The sequence below is a fragment of the Fringilla coelebs genome (assembly GCF_963513975.1).
Source record: "Fringilla coelebs genome assembly, chromosome: 4".
NCBI lineage: Eukaryota > Metazoa > Chordata > Aves > Passeriformes > Fringillidae > Fringilla > Fringilla coelebs.
This window is the reverse complement of record NC_140032.1, coordinates 9,100,899-9,119,182: the sequence shown is the minus strand read 5'-3', so window position 1 is coordinate 9,119,182 and position 18,284 is coordinate 9,100,899. Positions and strand designations below refer to the sequence as shown.

At 41.4% G+C, this 18,284-nt stretch overlaps 2 protein-coding genes across 2 annotated transcripts in view; one reads left to right on the top strand and one right to left on the bottom strand.

Annotated features, from left to right (window-relative positions):
- Nucleotides 1-9,590, bottom strand: part of CFAP99 (cilia and flagella associated protein 99) — a gene marked incomplete at its 5' end in the record, with an annotated part of 52,616 nt that extends 43,026 nt beyond the window's left edge. Inside the window, 2 exons of the mRNA XM_084204529.1 lie at nt 6,708-6,835; nt 9,503-9,590. Of these exons, the coding sequence (XP_084060655.1) occupies nt 6,708-6,835; nt 9,503-9,590 (216 nt within the window). The remainder of the gene's footprint in view (nt 1-6,707; nt 6,836-9,502) is intronic.
- A 602-nt stretch (nt 9,591-10,192) lies between these two features.
- Nucleotides 10,193-18,284, top strand: part of ZFYVE28 (zinc finger FYVE-type containing 28) — a 146,465-nt gene continuing 138,373 nt past the window's right edge. The window contains exon 1 of the mRNA XM_084203833.1: nt 10,193-10,462. Coding sequence (XP_084059959.1) covers nt 10,424-10,462 — 39 coding nt within the window. The 5' untranslated portion in view covers nt 10,193-10,423. The remainder of the gene's footprint in view (nt 10,463-18,284) is intronic.

Here is an 18,284-nt window from a genome sequence, read left to right as displayed (position 1 = left end):
TATCATTTCATTAGAAAGATCCTAGTCTGCATTTATGTCAGTAACTAAAAATACAAAGTAGACTTCTATAATTTAGTAGGATTTTTTATTGCACCAAATCTATCATTCTTGCATTACATTGTCTTCATATTTAAATCTATGACTTTTGACATTTGAGGATTTTACTCCCAATTGAGTAAAATCAGTTGAGTGGGCATGTGTGAGACACAGCTGAACCAGCACAAACGAGAACTATGAAGAGTTGTGCCAAATCACACCATGTTCTTGTGAAATGGGAAGCTCATAAACATATCTTGCTATCAGCATGAGAGGGATAAAGGAGCAGAACAGTGAATTTGGGGTGGCAGTTCTGGTTTTACAGAAATAAGCTCTTCTGTAGCTGGGATGTATGTAGGAAGGTCAATATGATGGGTCTGATCCTGCAGCTCTGATTGAAGCAGATAATCCCACTGAAAATAAAGTGAGTTTTGTGCATAGAGAAAGGCACAGACATTGCATGGTAACTCCTGTGTTAAAATCTGTCTCTTATCATAGCCAAAGCTTGATTCTGACAGTCACAAGGAAGAACAATACCTGGGATGCTTCAGTTAGGTACAAAATTTAACCTTTTTTCAAAATGAACAGATGTAGTCCAGTCCTATAAAAGGTCTGATTAAATGATATCCTTATGCACCACATGCACTGAATGAAAGATCACCTTTGGATATGGATCCTTTTTGATAGATTTAAGTGAAGAATGCTTAATTAAAAGAAGGGGGTTTAGTACAGAGGAATGAAAATATTATCTGGACAGCATCAGTCTGATAAAAGGAGCATTAAAAAGCATTTAGGAAGATAAACAAGGAGAAGTAATCTGGCCATTCAAATGAAGAACAACAGGAGCAGATGTAAATTTAAATGTGAATATATAATAATTTAAAGATCTGAGACAGACTTAGGAATTATTTTAAGTTACAGTGTTATTCAGGATAATTCAAACTGAATTCTGTTCTAATAGCAACAAGGTCACAATATTGAAGTAAAAGCATTTAACTGGACTTTTTTGTTTTTAGGAGGTTTGAGGGAATGATTCTTTGGGATTGAAGGCAAGGGATTGCTTGTTGCAATTAGGAATCATCCATCATATTGCTAATGAATCTGTGTTTTATTGAAAATATTTGCAGTGAAAAACAAGTCCAATATTATGTAATAAACATTGTAAATTACAGTACAATAAACATAATGACTGTAAATAACTAAATTACAACTCAAAGTTCCTGGAAGAACATAAAGTCTGATCACTCACTGAGAGTCTGAGAACAATAAACAGAAATTCCTTTTATGGTGTAAAGTTTACATGTAGCAGAAATAAAATATATGGAGTTTAACACCTCTAGACTGATTTTGATCATAACATTTTAATTAGAGGAAACTGTGTTATTAATCTCCCATTATTCAATAATTAAAAATCCTTCCATATTTTATCTCTTTTTCTCTAAAACAAAAGTATGATAATCAGTGAGTTTTCCTAACTCCACTTTTATAGAGAGGCCTGAACTGGGAGTTGGAAGATAGGAACTGAGATTTAAATGTGCCTTTCTTGCTTCCTGAGTGGCCTTCTAGGGATCATGTTCTCTCCTGACACCTTGGTTTTAAACACTGACAGCTCCCTGGCACTCAGCAGTTTGTTTATGCATTTCCATCACACCAAAAGAACATTATATCTTTATACATGCAGTGATTCAGGCAGACCTGAACTACTGTCCCAGTAATAGTTTACCTTTCTTTAACTTCACTTTCTTTTTTTTTTTGGCACTAATTTTCTGATTTCCTGTATATTGAAACACTGGGTGGCTGCAAAGTGCAATGAGTGAAAAATGTCAATGAGTGAAAAATCCCAGTGGTTATTTGATGTGGTATCTTCTTGATCTTCCTCAGTTACAAAAATGCAGGGCAAGATGGGTGTTTTTTTCAAGCAGCACACAGGGATTAGGTGTGCAGCCATGGCTGCTGTAAATGGGCTGTGTAAAGCTAAATCCCACATACAGCTAGGAAAAAACCTCTGGAGAGCAGAATCTAATGCCATCATTTCCTACAAATAAACTGCTTTTCTCATGTACACCAAGGTATGTACAGGGTAATAGCTGCTAACTTTGGGCAGCCCCTCTGGAATATACTCAGAAGCAGAGTGTACAGCCAAATGTTTTCCAAAGGGATTTCTGTCTCAAAGCTTGAAACAAGATTTCCTACACTGAGAGAATACGCTCAGGTGGAACAGACATTTGAATGAAATTATAAAGATGCATTAAGAAGTTAAGATAATAATAATAATAATAATCAAGAGGTTGATTCTGCTTCTGCTGAAGTTAATGGGTAACCTCCCATGTTATTTGAGAGGAACAAGTTGAGAGCAGCTCACATGGCCTCAGACATGTAACTGATTTTTGACAGAAAGTTGTCATTTTTTCAAGTTTTTACCTAATTATTTAGAAATATTGAGTAATTTTAAACCAAATGCAGGGGAACAGCTGGGGATGTATTTTCAGAGTGGCACACAGGGGTCAGCAGTGCCTTACAAACTTTGGCCTTTTGGTTTTCTTATGAAAATCCATGCACATTTTGCCAAGTGAAAAATAGTAATTTGCATGTGTTTTGTGTGAATTTAAGCAGTGAAGATTCTGTGTGCCCTTACCATGCCCAGTCCAGGGCAAGCAGAGCTTTCACTACAATACAGGGTGAGCCTGGGACAAGCCATGCTGGGTCAGTGTGGGAGCTCAAACTGAGAGGAGAGATCCTGTCTCACCTATCTTCTCTGTGGCATCTGCCTCTTGTGGGCTTCAGTTTGAAAACAGAGAGATTTCTCATTTGATTGAGGTACAGTAGAGATTGGAACTGAATGGGCAAGAACTTTGAGGTGAGCAGAACAATACCAAAGAGGTGAGCAGGACTTGCTGCACAGGGACAATAGTACTGGAACCAACCACCTGAAGAGATGGAACTGGGACAGGTTAAATAAAGACACCTGGGCAAGTAAACCTGAGGGCAAGAGAAAGAACAGGGATAGAAAAATGATGGAGCATAGAACAGAAGTCAGTTTATCTTTCTCTGCCATCCTCTCAATATTTGGCTAGCAGAGTATTCCAAACCTCAACAGTACAGTACCATCGAGCACTGTCAAAATAGAAACATTTCTGCACAGTTTTTATGAAAGACCAAAATATACTATTTCACATAATCATGTATTTTGAATTTTGTTTTAATTATTTATGTAACCTCATGTACATCTAGAAATTAAAAATAAAATTTTGCTGAAGATTGACTGTGCTCTGAACTGTTGGCACTTTTGCAGCAGAGTGAAACCAAAAGAAACCTGTTGGATTTTGATCAGAATATTCAACAATGACTGATTGTATACTTAGTAAAAGATACAATATGGAAATCTATTAATTCCTTCTTATTATCATTTGCAAATCCAGTGTATTTTCAACCTGATGGCTTCAACCCGATTTATTTCTTGCCTCTTTCTTTTTTTATACATTCATATTGTAAAGTCCTTCATTTTAAAATATAATTGTTTGCCCACTTTCACTTCTTTTCCTGTGCCTCAGTTCACCAGCTATTTTTATGGCTTTAATTTGCAAGGATTCCCACAAGAATGGACTCATGCTGTTGGTAAATGGTTGACAGGGATATTTGGATCAAGACAGATTGTGCCTTCCAGACTCCCTCCTGTAGCACTGCATCCAACTTCCTTTCATAACATATTCCCATTTATCATGTACACAAGTAAGAACCCTAAATTTCCATCTAAGATGCTCACCCCTCTCTGTGACATTTCCTTCTCGTTGTTGTCAGTTTAATTTCAACAATACAAAGACAAAGCTTCAGCCCTCTCATGCTCCTTTTTGCCTCAGTTATTGGTTCTATTGCCACCCTGCCTGTCAGTCAAACTCATTACTCCAGAGGTCATTTTTCATGCAGATTAGTCCCCAGGATATCATCACCACTTTATGTGCACATCTTCTTCACTCTTTTTGAACAGTATCTTTCAAATAATGTTTTCCTATAACTTCCTAGCTAAAAATCTAAGGCAGTGTCTCAGAATTTTCTATTTTATTGAAATAAGTGTGTGTGTTGTGGGTTTAACCAACCCCATCTTAGTAAACCAACCATCTGGAAAGCTACTTTAAGTTCATCCTGCTAGTCCATTGATCTGACCCACTTACTCCACCTACCATCTCACAGTTGATTCTAGCACATAAAACTAAAGCTGTCTGTCAAGATGCTTCCCAACTCAGTTCCATTCTACATTTCATTTCTTACTCTTTACTGATGTCTTCCCCATTTCTGATCAGCCAAGGATGCCCATCTCTTCATTTCCTTTATTAGATTTCCAAAGGAGTAATTTTGTTTCATTTCAATCAGTTCCTACATATACTTATATTGCTCTTAAAATCTACTTTATTCTGACAGAGGTTTTGTTCTGCAAAATGTCCTTGGCTCCTAGCAGTTCAGGTGACAATATCTGGTTGTCAGAGGTTCTTATTTTGAGGATCTGGCACTTGACAAGACTGGCATCACAGTGCCTCCTTCAGCCCCTGCCAGTGGGGTGCTGAACTCCCTTGAACATGTTCTGGAATGACTTGTGTGTACTGTGTTTTTATTTTGAGAGAAATAATCTAGCCCAAAATTATTGTTTTCACCAGGAACACTCCCAGACAGGTGAACAATAGGTTAAGGAGGATATTTTATGGAGGCCATCAACAAGTTATCAAAGAACTAAACAAGAAAACTCAGATATCACATTAGAAGACATAAAGACTCTAAACCATCCAAACACAATAGAGATATACACCATGAATGAAACCTACAGTGTTAACATCTGTATGCACTGTAAGGGGATGGAAAACTATTAAGAGTTTAAAAGAACAGAAGACTTGTAGAAAAGTCAACTGTGATATACTGCACACCTAATTCAGCAAATAAATAACTATGGAGCTGTGTCTTTTAATTATTTAGATTTGATCTCTTGGAATCTGACTCTCCTGATTTTTTTCGGGTCAGCAGACAACCTGAGCTTTGCTATTTGTTATGCTGCTGGCATGAGACAAACAGGTATGAATCCAATCTGTGGTTTAGAGCCAGGCTGTAAATCAGGATACAAACTGAAGGAAGTTTCTGCATGGGTTAGTTAATATTGGCTAATTGGTAAGTTACAAAGCCTGGAAAACATGTGTACAAAAATGCTACAGTATTTTTAGGATCATATGCCTCTTATGAAACAGAAAAGAAAGAAGTAAGTGAGTTTTTCATGATGAATTTTAATCACCCATTTGGTACTGAAACAAAGCTGAATTTTATATAAACACAGATTTTACTTTTTACTTTCTTTGATAACTCCTGTGTAGTAGGTGACCAAAAACTAGACCAGAGAAAAGATTTTGGCCTTGCCTTTAGCCTCAGCTATCCTCCTTGTCCTTCCCCTTCTGAAAGGGTTTATTATGAAACTTTAGATTCATATTTCTCTAATGGAATTATTGGAGTTTTGTCTTTGTACCACTTTTCCTGGGCTGAGAAGAGCAATGATCTGAAGACTCATTTTTGTAAGCATTTATTTGGGCAGCAGTGGTAACTGAATTTACCTGCTCTCTGCCCAGTGAAAAATGATTATTTTGAAACTGGATCAGTTCCCTGATGTAATTCAGAATATGAATCACAAAGAGTTATGCCAGTACTACAAGGCAGGAGGGCAGGAAGGAAGGGGCCTGAGTGGCAACTGCTGGAGAAGGCAAGTAGCCAAGGAATGGGTGTGAAGCCACTGCTCAGCCCCAGATTTCTTATCACACCTCCATGGTTTATATATTCTTTTGGTCATTGTATTTATGCAAAATCAATGCAAAAGACTGTCTGACTGGAACAGCAGTGCTTTATACCTTATTGTCAGAAGGGGAAATGAACACTGGAGCCACATGGCAGTGTGGGATCAGGGCTCCAACAATGCCATTTAATAACAATGGCACACACAGACAATAGCAATCTAAACAACATTACTGCCTTCCCTTGGTGGTTTGCTAAAGCTGATTCACTCCACTAGCTGCCTCAGCACAAGTCAGGGTGACATTGAGGACAAAGAGATGGGAAGAGGTGACACACTATGGTCAGGAAGGGATGGGAACTACTTCAGCCAGAACAGACACAAATGGGAAAATCATGGTCTGGTTACTTGCAGTATTAAATTAGAATCTGCTGGATGATTTATTGTCACTGTCCTTCTATCCCACTGCTGTGGTGGTCACTTATGTCCTCACAGCAAGAATACCTGATCCTGTGATTCAGCTTCTGAGCTGCATTTGTACATACAAATGGCTGGTGCTGTCAGAAACTTCTACTTGGAAGGAAGAAAAGAACAAGAATCTTCAAAACAGCTTAGTCAGAAGTGGAACAGAAGTTTTCTCTATGACTATCTCATCAATTTTGGAAGGTTGTTGCTTTTTTTTTTTTTCCTTCCTCTTGTTGCTATGCAAGCAGTTTTTCAACCCCTCTGATCTTTACTGCCTTGTTTTCTGGTGATAACCATAAGAAATTTGGACTTTACTCATGAACAAAAAATGTCACTGTAAGGAAAATCAATGAAAGGTACAACAACATGTTAGAAAACAGGTACCTTTGCATTTAATATCACATAGTAACAAGGTAAACTGTGTAAGGTCAACCAAAAGTTAATATACCTGCAACATCACAGCTGATTCATTCAGGAAATCCTCCAAGCTCTGATTATCAGGGTTAAACTTGTTAAGCTGTTGCACTATTAGTGCAATAAGTTCTCCATGGCTGACCATCTTCACCGTGGAGAATCCTATAAATACAGAAAATCATTATTTTTTCATGCCTCCTTCAGTTGTGGCATAATGCATGGTGATAGGCTCACACAGAAGTTACACTGCAGTAATGTAGAAGAGAACATTTAAGTCAAGCTTTCAAAATCCCAGTTACTCAGAACAGCTGACAGGAGAAATGAAAATACAGTCCAAACAGTGAGAAAATAGAAGACAAAATTATGTATTGCAAAAATCTCAAAATATCTTAAGGATAAATGGTTACTGTACCAGCTTATTTGACAAAATAGAATTAAAGATAATATAGAAAAAAGCACGGATTTTTGTCTGTGTGCATACAGGTCCTGCTTAACACACTGCTCTTCCCAGTGAGATCCATCAGAAAGCAAAATTTTAGCCTTAAATTTCATCACATGTTGCTGTAAACAGTCTGTTTTACAAAAGCAACAAAAGAACAGGAACAGAGAGGAATTTTAAGGAAGCAATGACTGTTGGTCAGCAGGCTGGGCCACGATCACAGAATTTCAGTGGTCTGGGCCACTGCCAAGGCTTCTGAAGGCACAGCAGTGGAGTATTTATGTTTGATGCTTTGCTGGTGAAATGACTGGATTTTGTCTATCTCAAATGAAGCCTTACCCATATGTCTGAGAATGTGTAGGACTTGGTACCTCGATTTTAATGTTCAGATGACAAGAACTATAATGCATTTGTTCCTACACACACATGTTGTTGTGTATGAAAGACCAATGACAGCAATTATTAGGCCTGAAAGTCATTCATCGGGTTTAGCAGTGGGAAAAAAATGAGACCAAAAGTAACTTTCTATGGTGAAAATAAAAATGTAATTTTGAAAATAATTCTTGTATTTTATATATCATCATATTTTGATGTCAGAAAAGAATGCCTGATCCAGATGATTTATTCCCACTGTGGTAAACATAATTAATTTCTTGCTTTAAATATTATGATAATATTTCCAGACACAGTGGTATTGTACTCTGCCTTTCAGCACCATCTTACTCAATAATTGACTAAATAGCACTTTTCATTACTAATCTCAAAGAACTGAAGAAAAAAGTTTGTCTGTGATTATGTCCAATATAGCCATTTAGGTGCCTGTTATGAACAAGACAAAATGTCCAACTAAAAAAGAAGTCCAGCAAAACAGGATTGGATCATGACAAAGGATGGCACCACTGTGCAAGGGAAGGAGGAGGCACCACTGTGCAAGGGAATCACTGTTACTCCACTCCTCTGAGAATCTTTTGTTTCTCAGGTAAGAACCTGCCAAGGCTCTTACACTCACAAGGGATTTTGGATAAGCGAGGGAGAAATATCTCTGTACTTTAGACTGAATCATAATTCAGGCTCCAACAGCTCTGCCAGTAACAAATGCTTTTTCTTCTGGCATACCAGTAAGAAATCTGAGCTCTCCTGCTCTGATATCCACACCCCACCCCCCAAATAACAATCATTAAACTCCAAAACTTGAATGTGAAAATGAAGATGGGTAGTAAAGCCTTCAGATCTCTGAACATACAGGGGTTCTTAATAGAAAGGACCCCACTTCTAATTAAAGAAGCTGCTATTATTATTGTCAGTGTTTTAAAACATACACATCAGGAATAAAATTCTTTTGTTATGATATGCACCCTTATTTTCACACAATCAATTGGGAAACTACTCCAATTATTATGTATAAAAATGATATAAATTTATACTGTGTATAAAATGGCAGAAATTTTCTTCCATTATCAGCTGTAGATTTCAATTATAGGAGGTGAGAACCTGATTTAACCTTATTTTACAGGGGAGCTTGGAGATATTTTGAAAGCAATTACATAGGATAAGAGTGGCCACAATTGTAGGAATTGGTTTCAGTGACCTGAAAGGTTCTTTCAGGTTTTCCATCTGCCCCCACATTCTCAGCCTAGAAAGATTGTGATTGCATTTCCTCTAATGAAAGCTGTCCTTCTTAAAATGAGCTGACCTAAGCCTCCCTGCAAAATTCAGATAAATCAGATGGAAAATGTTCACTTTGAGAATCTTAATTTTAATTTTCATGTATTTCAATGTTTTGCATACCTACTGCAAGTGTTTTCCTTAACGTGACATGGTATTTCTTATCTCTTATCTTGTAGAACTCTACAATAAATACTTATTGTACAAAACCTTCTGCAAATAAGTCGTGTTATGTTTATGAGGTGGGTTAGCAAAGGACACCAAGGCTGGCTACTTGCCCAAAATTTCAGGGAGCAAACCCCAACAACCCTGTCCACAGTGTGACACAGGCCCCCTGGATGTATTCTATTGTACTTATGAACACCTAATGAATATGAACGCTGAGAGAGGGCAGGTTTAGACTGGATATTGAGGAGGAATCCTTCCCTGTGAGGGTGGTGAGGCCCTGGCACCGGCTGCCCACAGTCTGTGGCTGCCCCATCCCCGGCAGCGCTCAAGGCCAGGCTGGACGGGGCTCGGAGCAATCTGGGGGAAGGGAAGGAGTCCCTGCCCATGGCCGGGGCCTTGGGGACGGATGAACTTTAGGTTCCTTCCTACCCAAAGCATTCTGTGATTCTGTGATTGTGTGAAAATAAAGGGACGAAGGAGCCACGAGCCTGCCCGGGGCACCCGCCACTCGCACGCATCGGGAATTGCGCCCGGCTCTTTCCGGAGGTGTCACGTACGGCCACATCTGCCTTGCACCGCCGCTGCCGCTGCCCTCCTCGGCTGTCCCCGCCGCTCCCGCTCCCGGCTGTTCCCGGCGCTCCCCATCCCGTTCCCAGCGGTCCGGCCGGGCCCGTGCCGTCCGTGTCCCGCCGCGGTCCCTCCAGGCGCAGGGACCCCGCGCGCGCCGTTGCCATGGAGCGCAAGGGCTGCTGGGAGCTGTAGTTCTGCTGCGAGCCCGCTTCAGTGTTGCGAAACGGCGCGACCGGGAACCCGGAACTACACGAGCGGGGAAACAAGATGGCGGCGGTTGTTTGCTGCCGTTGCCAAGGAGGTAGTGCCTCGCCCCCGCGGTATTTCCGCTCACGGGCAGCCAGCGGTCGGTGACGCGCCGGTTTACAGAGCACGGACAGCTCTGGCGGGCGCAGGTAGAGCCTGCGATTCCCGAGGGGACGCTCGCAGGGCTGTCCGCGGAAAACTACAACTCCCGGCAGCCACTGCAACAAGGCGGTCCCCGGGGCGTGGCCTAAGCGGCACGCAGTCTCCCCGCCCCCTCCGCGTGTTACGCAAATGAGCAGCCGGGTGGGCGGGGCGACTGCGCTGGCCCGCCCCAAGCAGCCACCCGATTGGGTGGGGAGGGGAGGGCGCGGGGGCGGTGTCGCGCATGCGCGGTGGGGCGGCGCTGCCGCCGGCCGCGCAATGTTTTGGGGGCGGTCGGGGCGGCGCGGAGCGCGCGGAGCCGCCGGACGGTCCCTGCGCTGACGGGAGCGCCCGGCGGCCGCTCCGCGGGACCAGGCGGCGGAGCAGGAGGAGAACGCGACCCGGCGGAGCCTCCCAGCCAGGGGCACGGCTCGCCTCGGTCCTGTGAGCGGCGCGGGTGGGGAGCCGGCAGCTCCCGTGGCGGCAGCGGCGGCGGCAGCGGGGTGTCAGCGGCCGCGGTGATGATGAACAGGTTCCGAAAGTGGCTGTACAAACCCAAGGCAAGTTGCGAGGAGCCGCCGCTGCTCGGGGTCACCGTCGCCCCGCGGGTGCAAGTCGGGACGCGGGTGGCGGCGGGTCCGGGCGCGCAGCCGCGGGTTTTCCTCCGGCTGGGAGGCGCCGTGTGGGGCGAGCGGAGCCCGCGGGCGCTCAGCGGGTCCCGGCGGCCGCGGTCGGGGCGCGGGAGCGGGAGCGGCTCTGGCGGCGCGGAGCGCGGCGCCCGCTGAGGTGGGGGATGACAAAGCAGAGCGGCAGCCGCGGGGCTGCTCCGAGCCGGGGAGCGCGGCCCGGGGCGAGCTCGGGGCTCTGCCCGGCACCGCCGAGGGGCTGCGGGGCTGGCGGCCGTGCCCGGGCTGCGCTCCCGGGTGCGCTGCGGGCTGCGCCGACCACGGAGCCGGGGGATGTTCGGGCGCTCCGGTTGTGCCATTAGCGCTGTGTGTGTGCGCCTGGAAACTTCCTAAGTTAGGAGATTTATTGGAAGGTGCTCTGTAGGTGAGTACTTTGTGCCCTTCTCGCTTTGAAATTCTTGGAGGGAATCCAAGAATCGCAGTTTGCTTTGCAATGAAATTATCATCTTTTGGCTCGAGTTAAGTAACAACTGTCTGGAGGGTGATCTTGTCTGGCATGTGATGTTCGGCTCGTAAATCAAGGACTTTACTGGTTTTGAACATCTATAGCATCTTTTTCTTGTCCAGGCATTACGGCAGTCAGTATCGTTATTCACTTTCTGAAGTGTTTGATTTAATTTTGGCTCCTGTTGGTCGCTATCAGTCGTTTTTTCCTTTGCTTTACTATCAATGCTGGGTTTCAGTTTGTAAACCTTCCATTTACTCAGTTCTTTTGGCTGGATTATGGCCAGTGTGTTGCAGTGGGGGGAAAAAAAAAGCAGTGATGCTGCTGCAAAATAAAAGTTCATATTATGCTAGCTTTATGGATTTCACGTGTAGTCCTGACTCTTGAGTACTGCTGAAGAACACATAATTGTCAGATAACTGCTAATAACTGCAAGGGAGATAATATAGAGATTTAGTAACCAAAATACAGTAATAAGATATAAATAACTTTCATTGAATTTTCTTATTTTTATATGCTTTATACAATGGAAAAACTAAGAGAAGAATAGTTAATGAATTAAAAGAAATACTGTTAACCTTAAATGCAGAGGAAATCTTTGTGAATATAGCTTTTTCACTGTTTTTTTAAACAGAACTCATTAGGCTTCATATTGTTTTTCTTCCTAATGAAGATTTTATATTTTTATGATAAAACTTGTTTTTTAATATACTATCCCTTTGTTGTGAGGTATGTGTTTGGCATTCAGGGTCTGTATCAAACAATGTATACTTAAAGTTTTGTGGGACTCCTCTGGGGTGAAGGAACTTTTCAAGCCTGTTTCATGACACTGGGCCTCATAAATCAGGAACACCTATTGCTGTTGGTTTAGAACCAGCACTGCTGCTTTTTGTTGTGTATTTGTACCTTTGCCAACAGTTTTTCTTAGTTTTCAGTAGCTTGCAACATCATTTTTGTTCTGGTATTCAGAATGGGTTGCGGGTGAATTGTAAGAGCTTCAGAAAAAGGCATTTTTCCTGGTGTGCTGTTGAGTGGGTGTGGATCATATCATTAAATACACAGAGGTTTGAATAGTACTTCTTTTATAGAGGGTGAGACAGAGGATCTCACATGTAGAGACTGTACCTTTCCTGGTTGTATTGCTTGCTTTTCTATTTAAAGGAATTTGCAAGGACGCCTTCCCAAAAGATCAGTGGGTTCCAGGGTCTCTTTTGGATGTAATGCATTTTGAGGAGGACTTTGCTTAATACTTATCCTGGTGGGGGCTCTCAGGTCTCAGGACTTATGTTGTTTGTAACCCCTTGTTAGGCACTGTGGGCTCCAGGTGCATTTTATCAGGTAGGTTTTGCTACTCCTGGTGGTGGGGAACACTTCTGAAGTATTCCAGGTCCTACTGCCATATAATAGGATCTTTGCATGGCAGCAGATTTTGACAGCACTGGATGTTTGGCCCAGAGCTTTGATGGCCATTCAGAGGTACTTTTGAAGGTGAGGGGTGGGATGACATCAGAGTGCAGCAAATTCATAGTACAGCCTGCTCAGAAACCTGAATATATTGTTTAGCTTAATCCTAGGGGAACTATTTCAAAATTCATCCCTGAAAAAAACACAGCCCCAAAATATGTAAATTAATTCAGCTTAATCTTTTTAAATGGTGGAGACAAGGAAATGGAATAGAACAGAGTGCATAACAAGGTGGAATCACAAAAGTCTTGGGGTAATCATTACTGCAAGATGCAGGACCTGCATCCAGGCAAGGATATTTACTTGGTAACTGCTGCCTCTGTTTGAACATACCAAGAATGGCAGAGAAAATGTGGGTGTAGGAAGTGGAAAGTCTTGACTAATGTTGGGAGCCTGTCACGAGAGCAGCACGACTTCCCTAGATCCTTGTTCAGTCAGTGCTCTTCCTGCCCAGCTCTGTTCCTCAGGTATGCTGATCTGCCAGATTCTAATAAACCAGATCAAATGCCAGTGGTGGAGGTAACCAGAGAATGAAATAAATAGCAGTGACGTGATCTGTGGAGCTGCTGGGAGGCAGACTTTTAACTGATGTATTGGAGACAGGGCAGAGACAAGATTTTTTTTCCAGCCTCCTCTGCCACATTGATTGTTGTTTAATTTTTAAAGTGTTGTCTGTAATATGTGTTTTGCTTTTGGGGACTGTGCATTCAATGTGTTTTTAAGTGTTTGGAGGGAGAATGGTGTTTGCTTCTGGACACTTTTGCAGAGGGGTGATTTGAAGCAGTAGTGTTCTTGAACTGCAGCACATCGGTGGAACAATAGTTACTCTATGTTTGACCTCCTCAGGACACTGCAGGATTCCCAGGCATCACCACCTTCCTGAGACAAAAGAATGATCCTGTCTAAATCAAGATATTTGTCTGTGTGCACAGATATAATAGAAATGTTCCCTGCCACTTCAGGGAATTTCTTATCTTGTACCTGCTGGAGCATTCCACAGGTGTCCGGTCAGAACCTGCTCCCAGGCACGTCTGAGCATCCAGCAAAAATACAAAACCGGGCTGGTTTTGCAGAGATTTGAAATGCATTTGATGTCCAAAGAATTCAGAATAATTTCTGTGAATGCTGCTGCTTAAATCCAGAGACTAGCTTGAAAATTGCGTGGGTAACTAGCTCAAAGGGGTACCTGCTTTGAATTGAGCTCATGTTTATTGAGATTTTGAAAGAGCTGTTTTGTGTATGATGAGGAGAAAAGTCTGTCTCTAACTACAACTTGAATATGTTTTTTAATCTGTTTAGCATAACAGACTGAAACATCTTCAGTGTGTGTTTATTTTTCATATTTTTATTTTAAAAATATTGGTTATTTTGTGTTTATATCTCTGATTTTTTTTGCTCCTCGTTTCTTTCACATAGTAAATGTGAACTTATAGCAGTTAGGGTAAAGAATTTCTTACATTTCTGTAATTCAGTCCAAATCTGTAGTTGTTGGTAGTAAAGCTACTGCTTTCTGAATGCCTGGCTCCAGTTAAAGGACCAGCATAAGGATCACAAAATATGCATGAAGTCTGGAGGTTTTGTAGGTATGGTTTTTAACACCCCCTCCTCTAAGACGGACCAAAGTGCAGCTGTGCCCTCAGTGCCTGCTTTAAATCAAAGGCTGTCTGACTCCCTTGGGGATGTGAAGGTGGGTTCACAGAAATGGCCCCAACTTGTAGCTGGGAGTGAACACTTACTGACAAGTGGGTACTCAGCACAGCTCTTTCACACCCTTCAGAGGCTGAGCATCTTCTCCCCCTGGAGTGCTTGAGATGCTGAGAATTGTAGTTGCTTTCTTCCCATGTGTTTGTTCTGAAATACTGTTCATGGGTTTCTTAAACCTGATAATTGCTTTCTGCCTCTGGATTAACAGATACCTCTCCAAGAGGTTCTTGCTGCCTGTTAATGTGTGTCTGCAGTGGTGCTCTATGAGCAGAAATAGCATTTAGGGATAAGTGGAATGGCAGGTACTCGGAGAAGGCTTGTTTCTATGTCTGTGCATAGTGCCTTTTTCTTACCGTTTTTAAGGTTCTTTTTAGCTATATTTCTATGAAAGAGAGCCATAGCTGGTAATAATTGTTGCTACTAATAGTTGTTAAAGGACTTGGAACAGCAGATAGGTATGCTAATTTAAGAAAAGGCTTAATAGATAGTAAAAAGGTACATTGGAACAGGCAAGTAAGATGAAGAGAGTGTGCCTAGCGAATCTAGAGCAATCACTTAAAGTAGAAAAGTGAGAGCCAGTGGCAAAGCTCAAAAATAGTCAAATAACCTCTAGGAGATTCTGTATTTGCACAAGGAGAAGTGCTCAAAAAAAAAAAAAAAAAGAAAGAAAGAAAAAAAAAAGTCCTAGGTGAATGTTGACCATCAAAAACTTCACAAAGAGTAATCTTTCTCAGCAACCTTGTCACGGTTACTTAGTGGCAGAGCTGACTCCAAAAAGTAAAAGATGGGAAATACAATAGGAAGTAGCTGATTTGTTTTTTTTAATGGTATGAGAAGAAACATGTTTGCAGGAATTTTTTAGTAGGAAAAGATTGTAAGTAGAAAAAGGGATTTTAAATATGAATCGAAGTTTGTTAGAAGAATGGAAGGTAGTAAAAAAGTACACAGTTAACTGTGCTTAACATAATGCAAAAAGCATTTTTAAAATTGGGTCAGTAGAATGAGATGCAGGAGGAGAGAGAATTATTTTGAGCAGCATTTAAATGGATGGAAATGGTCAGAAATGAAAAAGGACAAAGCTGCTGGAATTGCCAAGCAACTCTTGATACTAGTTTGGGGGAGTGAATAAAAAAGGAAGGATGATTTCCCAGTGATAGATGGAAAGCAGCTAGCATCTTATTTTAAATCTTATGATTTCCAAATCTTACAAGTGAAAGGTTTGCTGTTCACAGAAGAGAATTAGAGCAAGTTTATTCTTGGGAAAAATGTCTTACAATGAACAGTGAAAGAACAGGTAAAAGCTATTTATAACTTACTTTCATTTGACTGGTGCCATACAGTATTCAAAACCTTTGGGCACAGCAGTCTGTGAACAAAATTTATTATTTAGTATAATATTTATATTAGCAACTAATGGCTTTCCAAGACAGAAGATTGAAGAGTTTTTCTTACTTGAGAAAACAGCTGTTACTGGGTTTTTGAAAAGTCATTGTTTTAATGATCAGCTCTTTGATCTCACTTATCTGTGTAATTATTCTTGTTGCCCCTCTCTGATCAGAGTCTGCAGCTATTTAACTACATTAATCAGTGTTATTGATAACAATCCTGAGGAAGGCAACTTATAAATCATCATGCATTATTCAGAGTTTTGCATATTGAATTGCTTCATTTTAGAGGCACCATCTAGTGGCTTGAACACATGTGTGGGAGCTAATAATTCTTTGCTGATGTATTGTAGCACTGCAGCTAAATCAATACAATTACCTGCAGTCATATTGTTTCTTAGTCTTGGTTTACCTGTAGCTGAAAAAGGGAAGGAGGCCACTATTGCAGTTGTCTAAGAATTACTTGTTTGTTTTTAATTACTCTGATGTGAAATGTATTTGTACCTTGTGAAATTATTTTTTGATGTGGATTGCTGTGAGCAGAATCAAAATGTATCAGATCCAAGGTCCATCTAGCCTGGTGTGATGTCTGGTGGTTATCTCTTTCTCTGTCCTGCAGCAGGTGCCTAGGGACAAAGAAGAGACAAATGGAAACTGCGGTTTCTTCTGGGCCCTTTTAAAAAATTTGGTAGTCTGCAGCACAGGAGTTGGTTGAGCTATAGATTGTGCTCTTATAATTCAACAGCTCATCAAGTTGTTTCTTTTTAAATGACTAAGAATTTTTCAATTCCTTAATATTTCTCCATGCTTGCTGGATTCTCAGTGCTTAAAGCTGAGTTTGATTCCAGTGGAGTAAACATTTTCTTTAGAATATTTTCAGACATCCAGTGGTGTTGCCTAATGTGGCCCTTGTCCTGCAGACTCATCTTCTGGTGTTTCTCCAGGAAACCTGATTTGGATGTTTAGATTCTGTTGTTCTCCTCCCACGATGTGATGGTACTTAACAGAATTTACAAAAAAATTACTTCTTAGAAATCACAATGCATTTGTCCTAGGTTATTTCAGAGAAATGACAAAAAAACTCCCACTAAGAATATCCTCAGCACTGGACCACAGTAAAACATTTTCTTATTGGACTAACTGAAAAATAAACAGTGCAAATGCTGTTGATGTGCTGCATTTAACTGCTTTAATAGTTGTGATGATCTACTTTCCTGGCAGTTGTGCTGGCAACATTGACTTAAATTAATTCAGTAGAACTATTTTTAAATAATGGTGTTAAAAATAAATAAATTGAAGACGGTGTATGTTTATTTGGCTCACATTTGAAGACTGACCCACCTTCATAGTGCATGTGAAAGAGCAAGTTTCTCCAGCTTGATTGTTTTACTGGAGGATGATGCTAAATTTGAGTCTGTCTTACCTGTTCTCAGCTGAGTCTTTGTTTTTATCTTGAACTTACTCAATGTTCCAACTATTCATTGTATCTCAAATGACAAGCTGGCATCACTGGTGTGATGGCTTGCATTCAGGCAGGGAGCTGCTGCATTCTATGCTAGCTGAGGCTCTTGAATCCCTGAAACTTGGCCTGCCCCTAAGTCAGCTAAAGCAGAGCACTGAGCATGGCTCTGGTGGACAGCTCAGGGTAATAGGATATGGTTTTCCTTTGAGGCAGTAGTGTCAGCTGCCTGCTTCTTGAAAAGAGGTGAGTGACAGAAGTTGTAATGCATTTTCTAGAAGTCTAGATTTAGGGTGGAGCAAAGAATGAGGTTTTTTTTTGGGGAGATAGAATGTTTGGACAATTTAAATATAATGTATTCCTGGCTCAGTATGCCTTGCTGGAGTGACTGTAAGGTCTTGCTCTTATTTATTTTGATGACAAGGATCAGACTTAGAACATCCTGTGTGTCTGTTCTACCCTGCAGCCTGTAGGGTTTTCCTGCTGTTGTTCTAGTAGTCAGTGGCTTTTTTGCATTACTATTTAGGCTTCTAGCCTGACAATTCCTCTTCACCTTCCTGATCCTATAGATGGTGGTTCTTCCTCTGGTCCCTCTGCATTCACCACCCTCTCCTCCATTGCTGTTACTGCTTTTGATACTGTTTAGGAATAAGATGCCCTGAAAAGCTGATAAACAGGAGCTGAGTTGTGCCTACACTTTGCTTAGTCTTGGTAGGCCATAAGCTTGTTTTTCTTCTCTTGTAGGGTCTGTATTCATACTTGATAGTCATTCAGAATGAATAATGTAAGAGTGGGCATCACATCAGTACTGGGTACACCACTGGGTGAATGAATGAATGAATGAAAGGGAAGCAGACAGGGGAAAAGAAACTGGAGGAGACAGGTGAGGAAGATGGGTTGAAGAAAAGACTTGGCATAGAAATGGAAGAAAAATAGTTTGAGAGAGGAAAACGAGAGGATGACTCTCCTACTCTTTCAAAATGCCTGCTCTTTATTTTGAAATAGAACACAGGTTAATTTAAATCAGGGTGATGTTTATGCTGGAATGTGTTAATTCCTGTCATCAAGTGGCATTTTGATCTCTGAGAATCATAGGTGGCTGAGGCTAAACTAACCTGATGCTCAGGGTGTTCTGCATTTCTGCTTTGCATTCTTCTAATTCTCACGTTCCCTTGTAGCCTTTTAATGTAGGAAACATTTCCTGACATTCTGAAGTCCATCATATGTTCAAAACCACAG